Raw genomic sequence first — 12,628 nt, 5'->3', positions numbered from 1 at the left:
TCATTCTCTGTACCTCCCTTTGTGTTGCTCCAGTCTTCCCATTTTTTGCATTACTCAACATGACAGCACTCAATTGTGGGAAATTAATCAAGTTCAGCTCTGGACTAGGTAGCTCCTTGCCTTTAGATGCATTCTTTGACCCTTCCACAGGTGTTGTATCTGTGCTGTGTGTTCCTTTATCCATTTGCTGCAGTTTGTTCGTACCATCTTTGTGTTGATTGATTGCAACCAGAGTTGATTGCTGTGTATCTGTCAATTGGCTCTTTGAGGGAACATCTTTAGGTTTCCATTCCTGGATCACTTTTTTCTGCTCATCTCTTCTTCTATTTTGCATTTGTCTTCCTTGTTGCTCAGGCTGCTTCATACAAACGTGCCCTATAGTTAAACACTGAGGGCAGAACTGAGGCTTCCATTTAAACACCACCTCCTGCTGAAATTTCTTCCCATTTGGCTCCATAACCACAATTGTGTCAGGGAGTGGTTTTGATACATTGACTTCAATTAACATTCTGGCATAGGAAATCCTTGTTTGTTTAGTCGTACATTCATCTGCAAACAATGGTTTCCCCAGTGCGCTAGCTATTCTGCCCAGAGATCCACAACCCCAACAATTCATAGGCAATTTGGGAAATTTCACCCACAATGGTATCTCTGTCATAAACTCTTGACTGAAATCAAATTCAGGAGTCCATGGTTTCAGAATAATTGGTCTATTTCTAATAGAATAAGGCCCAGAAAACATTTATAGTACTTTTATGTTTTATTTATAGTGATGGTGTCCGACCCTAGCTTGATTATTTCAATGAGCATCTGTCACCAACTAGTATCACAAGTATCGGTGTAATTCTGCCACTGCCACCAAAGCTTAAGCAGATAAAAATTAATCACCTAGCCTTTTTGTCTTTACTCAAATTTGAACCATAGTATCCCTGTGATTTTCACTCGTTGACACAATTGAGTGCTAGAGTCGGTTTTCTCCCTCATGTGTTTTGTCAATGAAACAAACACAATGAATACAATTCATGGCCAATAAGTTTCCTTTTACTGGTCATTGAGAACCTAATCATCAACGACTATCGTTTTCAACTCAGCATAAAACAGAAGGTAAACGCCAAGCAAATCAAATGCACACGAATACACGATCTCAAATACAATAACATCATGCTTGTCAGTTTATGAATCTTGGAATTCTTAGTCGTATTTGATGTGAGAATTAATGAATCGTGGAGCCCAACGATCAATAATTCAGACAGCAGAAAAGGCCTAAGACATTAAATAGCACAGGTTTACATCCATCAGAAAATCATAGCACTAAAAATATATCTCAATACATTTTTGGAAAAAGATAAATCACTGAACTCCAAGTTATTCCAAGAGATGTAGGCTAATTGTTAATTTAGACTTATGTTTCCCTGTTATTTGGCTGAATAATCTGGAGAATCCGCAAGCCTTTGTAGAGGACTCAGTTGAATGAGAGACACTTTATTCAAAATAGTATTTTTTTTTTTTTAAAAAAAAATCAGACAGGCTGAAATATAAAATCTTATAGTTGTGCTGATACTATAAGGCCTCTTTCTTTTCCTTATTCTATTTATCTGCTGTTAACTTTCTGTACACACAAAATAGGATGCAAAAACATCTGTCTTTGAAATGTAAGGGTAACACTCATGAAAAGCATTGGAACTACACAATCATTTCATTCCACTAAAGCATATGCTTAGATCAAAAGGAAACCATCACAATTTCCATTAGAGGTGATCTTACTTTTGAGACCTAAAAGAGAGAAATATCCAAAGTAAGGATTTCTCCACTTTGCTCAAGTATATTGCATGTGATGAAAAGGCCACTTGACTTCTTTGTCACCAAAAGGAACAAAAGATCAGATAAGTCTTGATAACTGAGACCAACCAGGTAGAGATACTCCTCACATAGTATACTAAAATTCTACTTTTTTGAGCTTGTTCTGCTTTAAACCATAAAATGGGATTGATAAAATCACTGAAACATCTTTGCATTCAGCTTTATCTTTTTTGTTGCGTTTAAACACGAGTATCCAATTTGGATGCAGGCATTATAATTTTACGTGTCTTTGTCAATTTGCTGAAATATTTCACTGCAGTGTATTTGTTCTGCTGTTAATCATGATTAAAACCCTTTTAGCAAGGTTTGGACTTTCAGATCACAAGCAGTTTAAGAGAGACAATTGTATTGTAGCTTGAAATGAATTGAAGCAATTTTAGAATACCCGTACGAGAGATGGCCCGTTTGATAAGAAGCCAAGAACCACAATACAAACGCCTGTAAAGAAAATAACTTGCTATTTTCTGTCTTTTACCCTTTGGCTCGAGTTGTCAAATATATCACAATAGATCATTGAAAGACCACAAACTGCGCACACGCTCACCCAATGTAGGCTTGCAGCGAACTCCAAAAATTTTGTACCCCACTTAGCCCCATTCTTGCCGTGGTAAGACCCGAGTTATCCACACAAAACTGCAACCTGGCGAGCTCACATTGACCAATCTGGTGAACATAAAACTTAAAATAGACGAATACTGAAATACCCAGCTAAAAGGCCACCTCGCTGTCCGAAGACCCAAAAAAAATCCTGAAACATACCAAGCAATACGCCTCGTGATACAATACAATTATTGCTTGAAAGCTTCCTCACTTGCATCACTATGTTTTTCTGCTCAGTCGGACAGGAACAAATCTTTGTATCATCTACCATGGGCATTTTTCTTAGCTTCAGATATATGGAACATCAGCTGCATTATAAGATTCATAGCATGATAAAAAGCATCGAGGAAGTTCAAAGTGAATTAGATGCATTTGGAGAGTCCTACCTTAGTGCCAACGTAAAACGTAATAAACATGCCACCAAGTGTCGGGAGTCCTAAAACATGGAATATTTTGTCATCTCTGCACCTACATCAATCTAATAGACAAGCATCAAGTAAAATGAGACACGGTACCTTCTTTCTGAAGAAATCTAGAAAGAAACCAGTTGATTCCGGACGGTCCGATGACAAAGCCAACAAGATTGGCCACCTGATGACAAAGCAGTGTGGTTAAGACAAAATCTAACCATTTCAGCTTTAGCTAGCAAAACGTCCGCTAAGATGCAACACGAAGACCTTTGAAACATAAAAGTTGTCTGCTTAACCCCTCTAAACACACACTAGGGAAAGGTCAATCAGAAGTTCAATTTCTCTCATCCCACCTTGTGGCTACGAGCTGTGGCATTGTTGCAATGCATTTGCATGTGCTGATGAGTGCTCATCATGCACAATATGTTACGATCATAAAGTGCAGAAAATAATTAGTGACACTCTGCAATAAGTCATATGGTTGAATCTTGATATGCAGAAATATCCAAATTCTTCATATTTCTAGTCTTATGTACTGTAATTTGAACAACTTTATCATTCTGAAAGAGCAACATTAGTTTTTGTTTTCAGTTTTTTTAGCAGAAACAATAATTCAAGTTGGAAGGTTTTATGCTTCAGAACTACTTGCTTAACTTTTGCGGTACACTTAGTCGAATAAATAATACCACAATCCGGTTTAAATGCATAAAATAAAATAGAGTTAATACCTAAACAACCCCCCCCCCCCCCCACACACACACATGCACACACACAACCAAAAAAAAACTATCCACGTTATGCAACTTCAATACTTAAACTATGGAATGTTGTTGTTACACTTAACTATAACATTTCTTATCTAAAAAACTCCAACAGTGCAAGTGGCATGGAGAGTGACTTCACTCTTTTTGTAATATGTAAAAGCTAGAAAATAGACCAAAAAGAGCATCCATGTCGCATTTTATATTTATTTTTCAAAATTAATTAATTTTATTAGTTATTTTTCTTTCTTCTTTTCTCTTTTACCTTTTTTTTCCTCAAAACTCTACATCTTTTGCTAATAACAGTAAACTAGTTGAAATCCATAACCTTAAAATAATAGTAATACTAAAAATAATTTAATCAAAGAAAATGATAAACCTAGTTGCCAATCACAAATGAATTACATCAATAATGATAAGACTCTGTTAAAAAGACATAACCTTACGTGAACAATATTTATTTTAAGTACATTTTAATGTTCAATCTTTTCAATTGGGTTTAATATTATTGATTAAATTCGATTCTAATTTGCAATTAGGTTTATTGTTATTGATTATTATTATTATTTTGTTTTACCGTTATTTTACGAATATGGATATTCAACTAGATTTATTTTTATAAACAAAAAGTATCGGTTCTGCAAAAGGAAAAAAAATCACTAAATTTAGATAAGGCAACAAGAAAGAAAAAATAAGAAAGAAAAAAATCTATGCTTAAACGTTCAATTTTTTGTTTCTTTTTTGTTAATTTTTTGGTATTACTGCTATATTACTGCACCCAAGGGTATGGCCTAGTAGTTAATGAAGTGGGTACGAGGTCTCAGGTTCAAATCCCAGCGAACACAAAAACACTAGGTGATTTCTTCCCATCAGTCCAAACCTTGGTGGACAGAGTTACCTTGTACTGTTGCTGATAGGAGGTGGCAGGTATCTTGCGGAATTAGTCGAGGTGCATGCAACCTAGCCCGGATACCACGGTTATCAAAAAAAATTAGAAGTTATCTTTTTTAATTGAGTTTATTTATATGATAAAATGCAGTCGTGATTTCAAAATAGATTAATTATTTTTTGATGTTACTATTATTTTAAGGTTATGGGAATCAACAAGTTTAATGTCATTAGCAAAAGATTTGAAGAAGAAAAAACTGAATAAGAAAAAGAAAAAATACCGAATAAGAGATAAAAATAATTAATTTAAACAATGAATGAAAAATACCACATGTATACTCTTTTTGGCCTAATCTCTAGCTCCACACACTACAAAGAGAGTGCACTCTCCATGCCACTTGGCACAGCAGGGGGATTTTAGACAGGAAATGATATAGTTTTGGGGGTACCAGCAACATCCAACAATTTAAGTATTAAAGTTGCGATACGTGGAATAGTTTAAGGGTTTTTTAGGTATTAACTCAATAAAATAATATAAAAGCATGCTATTTTGACTGACTAATAATTCAGCAGACAAACCATGAGACAAGTGATGGTGATAGCCCCAGCAACAGCACTAAGTTCACGGCAAAGGAACTTGCCAAAAGAGCTCTCCACCTGGTGCGTACAATAGGTTCAAGAAACATGGCACCAAGAAGAAAAGATAATCAGTCATAAAATAAAATAAAAACCGGCATGCATAGAACAAAAAGAACTACGAATTAAGCATTGAATGGCATAACCTTGAGAGCGTTCGCTGCCGATTTTACCATCATTTCTGGTACAAAGAATATGCATGTCAACCATGCCCAAGAAAGAAGCTTCCTGAAGCCAATTGCAAACAAGTTGTCAGGTGAAGTCTAAGCCTAGTACAGTAATACAAAGTGGAGTTCATTGCAGAAACAGTACCACTCCAAATCATGCCATATAGCAACAAACGTGAAGATGACCCACACATTTAGCAGTTTTCTCTGTGTACCTCCAAGAGGAATATACATATATCTAAAGGTAGACACATTATACCAAATCTTAGTGTCAGTGCGAGACAGATGCTCAGATAAAGCAAGTCTAAAGATTGAGAACAGTACCTAACAAGCCATTTGTTAAAGGAGGCATGCCAGTTTTTCCAAAAACTTTCCAAGTTGTAGCAATTATTTAAACACCTTGGCATATTCTCAGGAGCCTCAATGCCATTGACCTGGACAAATATTATGGTAGAAAAGAGGCTTCTCCTCAGATATATGATTAACATGCTGCGGAGACCATACGTCTCCAATAAGCATAAGGAGCTACAGCTTAGGAACGAGTAGAAAGGCAAAAGAAGCATGACTGCAAAATTTACCAGTGACCAGAATCTGAAGTAGCGCCAAAGCAGAAAAAACTTGAGCCACATGAAATTCAATACCTGCTCTTTTTATCGTAGAGATTAGTAATGTTACACCTTATTAAATGGAAAATCAGCAACTCAAGAGATAGTCTGAAAGACCATTGGCACTTCAATAACAAATACCAAAAAAGATGCTTGAGAGAATAAACATTTTAAGTAAATATAAGAATGAGGGAAATACAAGAAACCGTGGAGGGAAAAGAATCAGATTTAACAGCAATTCCTTGTTGATGATAGTTGGTGTTCTTTCGTTTGACTTGCTTATAAAATTCTCCTTTAGATGTTGAACCATAAGGTACTATTTGCAAGGGCCTTTCCCTTCCACGCTTGGGGAGTTTAAAGGCAAATGAAAGGATTGAACCTCACTACATAGAGCACCTCAGAGGTGTTGCATTTATATATATCTGTATAAATAAAATAGGTCTGAATTTTCTAGTTGAGCAGCTCTGTAGAAAGAAAAGAGGTAGCATACAAATATGTACAAACATTTCACCACCTCAGCATTGAATTAGAGAAATAGAATATCACACTTGAAGAATGGTGGTCAGTGTGCATCTGCAGGGATCTAAAGACAGAGCCTCAAAGTATCTGAAGGTTTTAGAATAAGTGATACTTTTTAAGTCTTTAAATGGTTAAAGAACAACGGTCCACATTCCAGTTAGACTCTTGGAGTTGTGCATCATTAAGGAAAAATATTCCATGTGGCAAAACTGGATAAATCAAAGACATGCGCAGCAAAACTCAATAAAGCCAAAACATTTAAATATGGAACTAGGGGAGTGAAAAAGCACAGATCTTGCTTGCTTTGAGATTCATCTGTTCCTTCACAATTTTTACCTTTCAAGAAAAAAATTCATGTATTTTGCTTATAAAAACACACAGAACAGCACTAACACCTATGACCTAAGTAGCTCTAAATTTAAACACCAGCATTTACTCCGACCTAGATCAAGCTGTTCAAAGGATTTATGACCAATAACTGCAAGCTGCTGTTTTCAATTATTCATTTTTGAGACACACATACAATTATGTTTACTAGGGAACTCTATGAGTTAAGTGGCTCTAGCATTATAAGTTCCAGCACTTACTCCATACCCAATGACGAAGATGTCCAATGGAGATAAGTATTTCCATGTTCCACTGCAAATTTAACAAGATTCAATCACAAGGCCAGATAGGAGTTCAAAGAAATTGGGGTTGTTTGAACACCATAAGATACTCACCTGATGGCGAAAGCATTGTAATAAAAGAAATGTGTCATTGTCTCCATTAGCATCAAGCTAAAAATCCAGCGTAGTCCATACCACACTACATCTTGTACTGAGTATGTTTTCTGAGGAGTATCCAACTGCAATGACAGTAACATCAATAAACAATGAGATTGATGAAGGTCATGCAGTTCACAAGATTCTTGGTTAGAGTAAAGGAAAAGAAAAGTGGTCAAATTCATTGCTCAAATTCCTACTGGGACAATCAGCTATACCGAAGAGAAGTACACACCAAAAATAAGAACAGATTCAAGATGTACCACACAAAAATAATAGTGATCTCGCCGAAGGAATGGTTCTTAACAACCTGTCATTCCTTCTGGCACATGGCCCTCCAGATAGAAAATTACTGATTTTTAAATGGAGGGGACTGACACGAGTACAGTTATTCAACAGCATATATGTTCATATTCTCTACGCTATGACAGTATCTTCTGCACAAATATAAGGACATAAAAGAAGAAAAAGTGTGCAAAAGCAAATTCATCTTTACCTGTGAAGCAAATGCATTGAAGCTAATAATTGGTCCAGCAATATAAAGAGGTGCATAAATCAGGTAACACAAGTATATAGTAAAGGAGAATGTGTCGCTTTTGAGACTCCTTCCCTGCAAAGGGGGGAGATGGTTCAGACACGTAGAGAGCTAGATACATTTAGAATCTAGCAATTGAATTACCGGCTAACCTGTAATAGCCGGTAGCATGTTTTTCCTGATGAGCAATTATTGCAACGCTGAACATGCTTCTGTAATCACCGTAACTACTAATATCAGAACAGATAAAGGCTTCATTTTATGTGATTGCATTCATCAACTGTTAACCACTATATATAGGATAAAACAATGAAGATAAGATTCCAATATCCAATCAATGAGCTCATACAGGAAATTGATGCTTGAAGTGGTATCTACCCTATTGAGAGAACTAAGTAAATGGAGACCATCTATCAGCAGCACATGGCAACTTTCTCTTAACACGCATGTTCATGCAAAGATATTATGCTGTGAGATAAAGGAGATCTCTTAAGTAAAGTATTCATGATGCAGTACTAAAGGAAGAATCTACGATGGCAACAAGGATGTACATAATTGACAGCACTTTCGAATGGACACCTTACCATCAACATACCTCTAGGTCAAAGCGATTATCATGACCTGCCCAATGGTAGTCGTACCCAAAGCTAATCATTCGCAGGACAACTGCAAAATAGATACACTTAAAACTTCAGATAACCAATGAAGATGCTTCTATCCATTTTGTCAGCAAAGTATAACAGGGAATTATTATTTAAACGCTACAGGACCTTCACTTTCTTTCTTGGTACATTTGCAGTTCTAAACAGGCACGTTACATAGCACCTTTGCGCTAGGCAGAAAGATAAATAAAACCAAATCTTTTTTACCCCGTAAAATGGGATCTTGATACAAACATATTGCGAGCAGGTAAAGTACCTTTTATTTTTAAATTAAAGAGCACAACTTGGAGTTTTCCTTAAGAAATAATAGGCATGAATCCTAACTTCTCATAAAGCAACAAACTTTTCACTTTGTCAGCTATTATGCATATGTAACATAAAGTTGCACTCAGGAAACCTTGTAAGCAAGGACACTATAAAGGTCATCAAGTGTGATACTATTACAACAATTGCCGAGGATTGCCTTATCCACCGACCACCATGAACTATGTTTTTACTTCTTTATGTTTCAAGATCCTCAATATGTCTTCTTATGTGTCACCTGTAATAAATCAACTAAATAGATTGGACATGAGCATAGGGGAACAGTTGAGCTTTATCATATTTAAATGGAAGTGGGTCCTAATATAGAGAGATTTTACCCCTTTAATGAACTTGTTCTCTTCAGGGGACTAAAATAAAGATTATTTTTGGAATAAAATATGGTTCAATCTTATCTTTACGGCATCATACTGAAAAAATGTCAAACAGCATAGAATCTTTATTTGATATCCCAAAAGTACCACAGCAAGACTTTTGTCCCCAGAAAGAAGACTCATTTTTAGATCAACCAAGAAGGGGTAGTTATTTGAGAGAACGGATGAGGTGATAAATGACGGAAATAAAACATGCATGCAACTTAAAATTAGACAGATAGAGAGTATATACCAAAGTTAAAGCATATATGCCACCTAAATGTGCCTCGATAATTGTCCAAGTAGGCCCACTTTGGCCTACAACATAGACATAAGATCATCGGAAGTATTAAAATAACATAATTTCTGGACTCAGATAAATCACATCATAGTCAAATGCAGCTTGTGAATGACCAAAGACAACTTACCCAAAGAGGAAAAATGGATATCCTCCATAAACACGGTTACATATTAAAAATGCAAGATTAAATATCCACAACAGGAAGACATATTTGGTCCTTCCGCATACCTGCAGATACCAGTGTTATCAAAGGCGAAAAGCGCAAAAAAGCTCTGAGCGCAAATAAAGCATGGGCTTTAATAAAAAAAAGGCGCAACTGGAGAAAAAGTAAAATATGTATATGTAGTCTAAGACTAATAATTATAACCATGAATAACAAATATATGGACAAAGAAATTGGAAAATTTTTACGATAAAGTGAAATATTAATAGTTTAATGTTGCCTTTTCAGGATTCCACTCATTGGCAAGTAAAAGTATGCCTAAGAGCCTTGATGAGATACTAAAGTGCCGACAAAGCGAGGTGAAGTGCTCAACATGTTTTGAGCCTCACTTCAGGGCTTAAGCGCGCCTTTGACAACACTGGCAGATACAAAGGTATAGTAAATAAAAACAGAATAACTTCTTTTGTCATGTGGGACTATTTTCCGCAACTTTAACAATAAAGATAATTTTAGTTATGAAAATACTCCACATCCAGCACTATGGAATGAAAATTGTCTAGTTGTAGCTCTTGCAGAAAGATGCAAAATATCTGCAACACAGCTAAAAATTAAATCTCCAAAGGAAAGCTAGCAGATTTGAATATCATATATTCTCTATATCAACAATAGAATATGAAACTAAAATTCCACAATACAAACCTTAACTAGAAGATAATTAGCTGAAGCAATTGACAAGATGTACACAATGCTGCAGCAAAACCAGAACGTCACAAAGGAATCCCGAGACCCACAATGGAAAAATATTACTTTTTAAATTTTAAAATAGAAAACACACCAAGCTCCATGGAGATATGACAAATAAGCCATAGACAGTAAAAGCCAAACGATTGACATTCCCTTTGCTTTTAGGCCATATGATCTAGATGCAGTAGCCACTAGAGCGAAGATTCCAAAAACCAAGGTAAGAATCAGCAAGTTGCCCCGAAAATTTCTCCACTGAGCATCTGATACATCCTAACAATAGAGCAAAACTTAACAAAGAGGATGAAAATATTTAAAATATTACTAGATGCACAATTGATACAACAATGACTACTCCCTCTGTCTGAAAAATAATAGCGGGGTGCGTACCAGAGTCGATGCATCTAATTTAATATGCTACTTCAAAAATCACACCTTAATTCTTGGAATAAAATTTTCATACATGCGTATGGTATGGAGAAAATGTTATCCGTGAAAAATATTTTCTACAGAAAATGTTCAACCTTGGAAAATCATTATTTGGATCAACTACGGGAAAAATGATTTGACAATTCTACAACAAAAACTATGCCTCAGTCTCAAACAAGTTGGGTCGGTGATAGTTGACTATTAAAGGGTGAGAACAAATTCTAAGTATTAGTTCAAGTAAGTTACAGTAAGAATAAGGATATTTGTATAGGAAATTACTTCATAAGTGAAGGAAGTAATTCTTCCCTTTTTGTGGAAAATGTTTTTCCTTCTGAGAAAATATTTTCCACCAATCAAATACATTATTTCGAAACTACGTCAAAAAAAATTACTACTAAAAATCACAATTTTCTCTGGTATAAAATATGTATGAAAGACTAGTGGTCAAAGAAGAAGCTAGTTGACTCCTAAAGTACTTATGCCACAAAAATTAGGATAGAGGGATTACTATAACAAAAAACCAGTAGCAATAGCAACCTAAATAAGGAGAATTCGAAAATGGTTTAAAAAAAACAAAATTAGCATACATTGAGTCGATCAGCGATCCAGCCAGGTCGAAGCCCATAAAGTTTGGTGTAATGATCTGCAGATTCAGTTAACCAAATAAAAGATGGATTAGGAATAATTTATTTGTCCATTCAATACACAGAGACAAGGGGGAAAATGAGAGAATACCGTGAGAAATTTGGAGAGAACGACGAATGATGATAAAGTAAAACCCAACGGCATAGAGAATGAGAAAGGGAAGCTCCTTCCTCTGCCAAGAGCTTGTCATGGCTGAATAGCCTCAATCAACTATGCCTACTCTTGTAACTCAATGGTGAAGAAAATGGGAAAGAATCTACTGGGTTTAGAGCAAAAATCATTCAGGCATTTCGTCAAATACTTTAAAATTCAAATCAAATGAGTACTGATACTGTGGGGTTAAGCCCGGAAGCAATTGTTTTTGGGGGTTTTTCTTTTAGCGGGTCAAAAATACTTCTATGCGGGACATTTGTCAAAAGAGCATTTCAGATATACTAGTACTAGAACTAGAATAACATAAGAAAGAAAACATAAGATAAATTATACTAGTAACTCATTGGTAAACTTTATTAGTTGCTTCATATTTGCTCCTAGAAGTTAGATTAATTAAGCCATAAAAGTTTTATTTATTCATAATTTTTTATTTTAATAGTCTAATTTTAGATTTCAAAGTTAATTTACCAGATTTTGGTGTACACTATATGGAAAATAGTTTCTCAATATTTGACCTCGATTTGGCCAAATGCGACAAGAGGTCCCTAATCTTCGTTAGATCATAATTTGTAGTAGTTATGTACCTTCTTTTTTGTACTCTTTTGTTCTATAATCATAGTAACGGAGGTTAGTTTTATTAGAATTAGTACTGCTATTAGGTATTGAGTTTTACAATGACAATAAGGCCTCATATATTTTTATTAAGATTAAGACGTCTAAATTTAAATGCACGTATGAATATTAAGATGTATATGTAGATCTAAACACTAAATACTAGTCTTAGGGTATGCGCTTTGCGCGTGTTTTTAATATCAATGAATATAAAGTCTTAAAAGATTAAAATATGTAGCATTAAACAAAGTGTTTGAGATACAAAAAAAAAAGAAGTTCCTAAAATTGATAAAATGTTTATTCCGCTTTAGCTAATTTTATAAAAGAAGAAATTATGTATCATATAAGTCCTTAGAATTATGTGGAATATCTTATAAAAATTATTATTATTTATGTATCTAATATCGAAACAATAAAGTAACACAAAAATACTTTCCATTATCAAAACTTTGGCAAATAAAACAAATTTAAAAATATAATCTCTTGGTCTTTTGAGTTTTGGG

General features: G+C 35.0%; 1 protein-coding gene across 3 annotated transcripts; it reads right to left on the bottom strand.

Moving 5' to 3' along the window:
- Positions 1 to 2,142: 2,142 nt before the first annotated feature.
- Positions 2,143 to 11,803, bottom strand: LOC109212151 (putative membrane-bound O-acyltransferase C24H6.01c). Of its 3 annotated transcripts, none has more exons than XM_019375768.1 (19): positions 11,451 to 11,802; positions 11,303 to 11,358; positions 10,381 to 10,559; positions 10,245 to 10,293; positions 9,510 to 9,610; positions 9,335 to 9,399; positions 8,341 to 8,411; positions 7,898 to 7,957; positions 7,707 to 7,820; positions 7,169 to 7,293; positions 7,034 to 7,085; positions 5,901 to 5,963; positions 5,647 to 5,756; positions 5,468 to 5,560; positions 5,302 to 5,383; positions 5,099 to 5,176; positions 2,976 to 3,051; positions 2,847 to 2,896; positions 2,143 to 2,768 (listed from the first exon to the last, which is right to left on the bottom strand). In XM_019375768.1, the coding sequence occupies exons 1-19, from the start codon at positions 11,548 to 11,550 to the stop codon at positions 2,721 to 2,723; spliced, it is 1,572 nt and encodes a 523-aa protein (XP_019231313.1). In that variant the 5' UTR covers positions 11,551 to 11,802; the 3' UTR covers positions 2,143 to 2,720. The 3 variants fall into 3 exon arrangements, with proteins under 3 accessions (XP_019231313.1, XP_019231315.1, XP_019231314.1); XM_019375770.1 differs by having other exon boundaries at positions 10,381 to 10,549; positions 11,451 to 11,468; XM_019375769.1 differs by lacking the exons at positions 7,707 to 7,820; positions 7,898 to 7,957 and having other exon boundaries at positions 11,451 to 11,803.
- Between the last annotated feature and the right edge of the window lie 825 nt (positions 11,804 to 12,628).

Source organism: Nicotiana attenuata, unplaced genomic scaffold (genome assembly GCF_001879085.1).
Source record: "Nicotiana attenuata strain UT unplaced genomic scaffold, NIATTr2, whole genome shotgun sequence".
Lineage (NCBI taxonomy): Eukaryota > Viridiplantae > Streptophyta > Magnoliopsida > Solanales > Solanaceae > Nicotiana > Nicotiana attenuata.
The sequence above is the reverse complement of the archived record's forward strand: the minus strand, read 5'-3'. Positions and strand labels throughout refer to the sequence as shown.

What these genes read in the sequence shown, in the direction of transcription:
- LOC109212151 (XM_019375768.1), bottom strand. Translation starts at nt 11,550, where the DNA reads ATGACAAGCTCTTGGCAGAGGAAGGAGCTTCCCTTTCTCATTCTCTAT. An exon ending in TTCTCTCCAAATTTCTCACG is followed by an intron (nt 11,359 to 11,450) that starts GTATTCTCTCAT and finishes CTGAATCTGCAG; the next exon opens with ATCATTACACCAAACTTTAT. An exon ending in TCACCATCACTTGTCTCATG is followed by an intron (nt 3,052 to 5,098) that starts GTTTGTCTGCTG and finishes CTTTGTCATCAG; the next exon opens with GTGGCCAATCTTGTTGGCTT.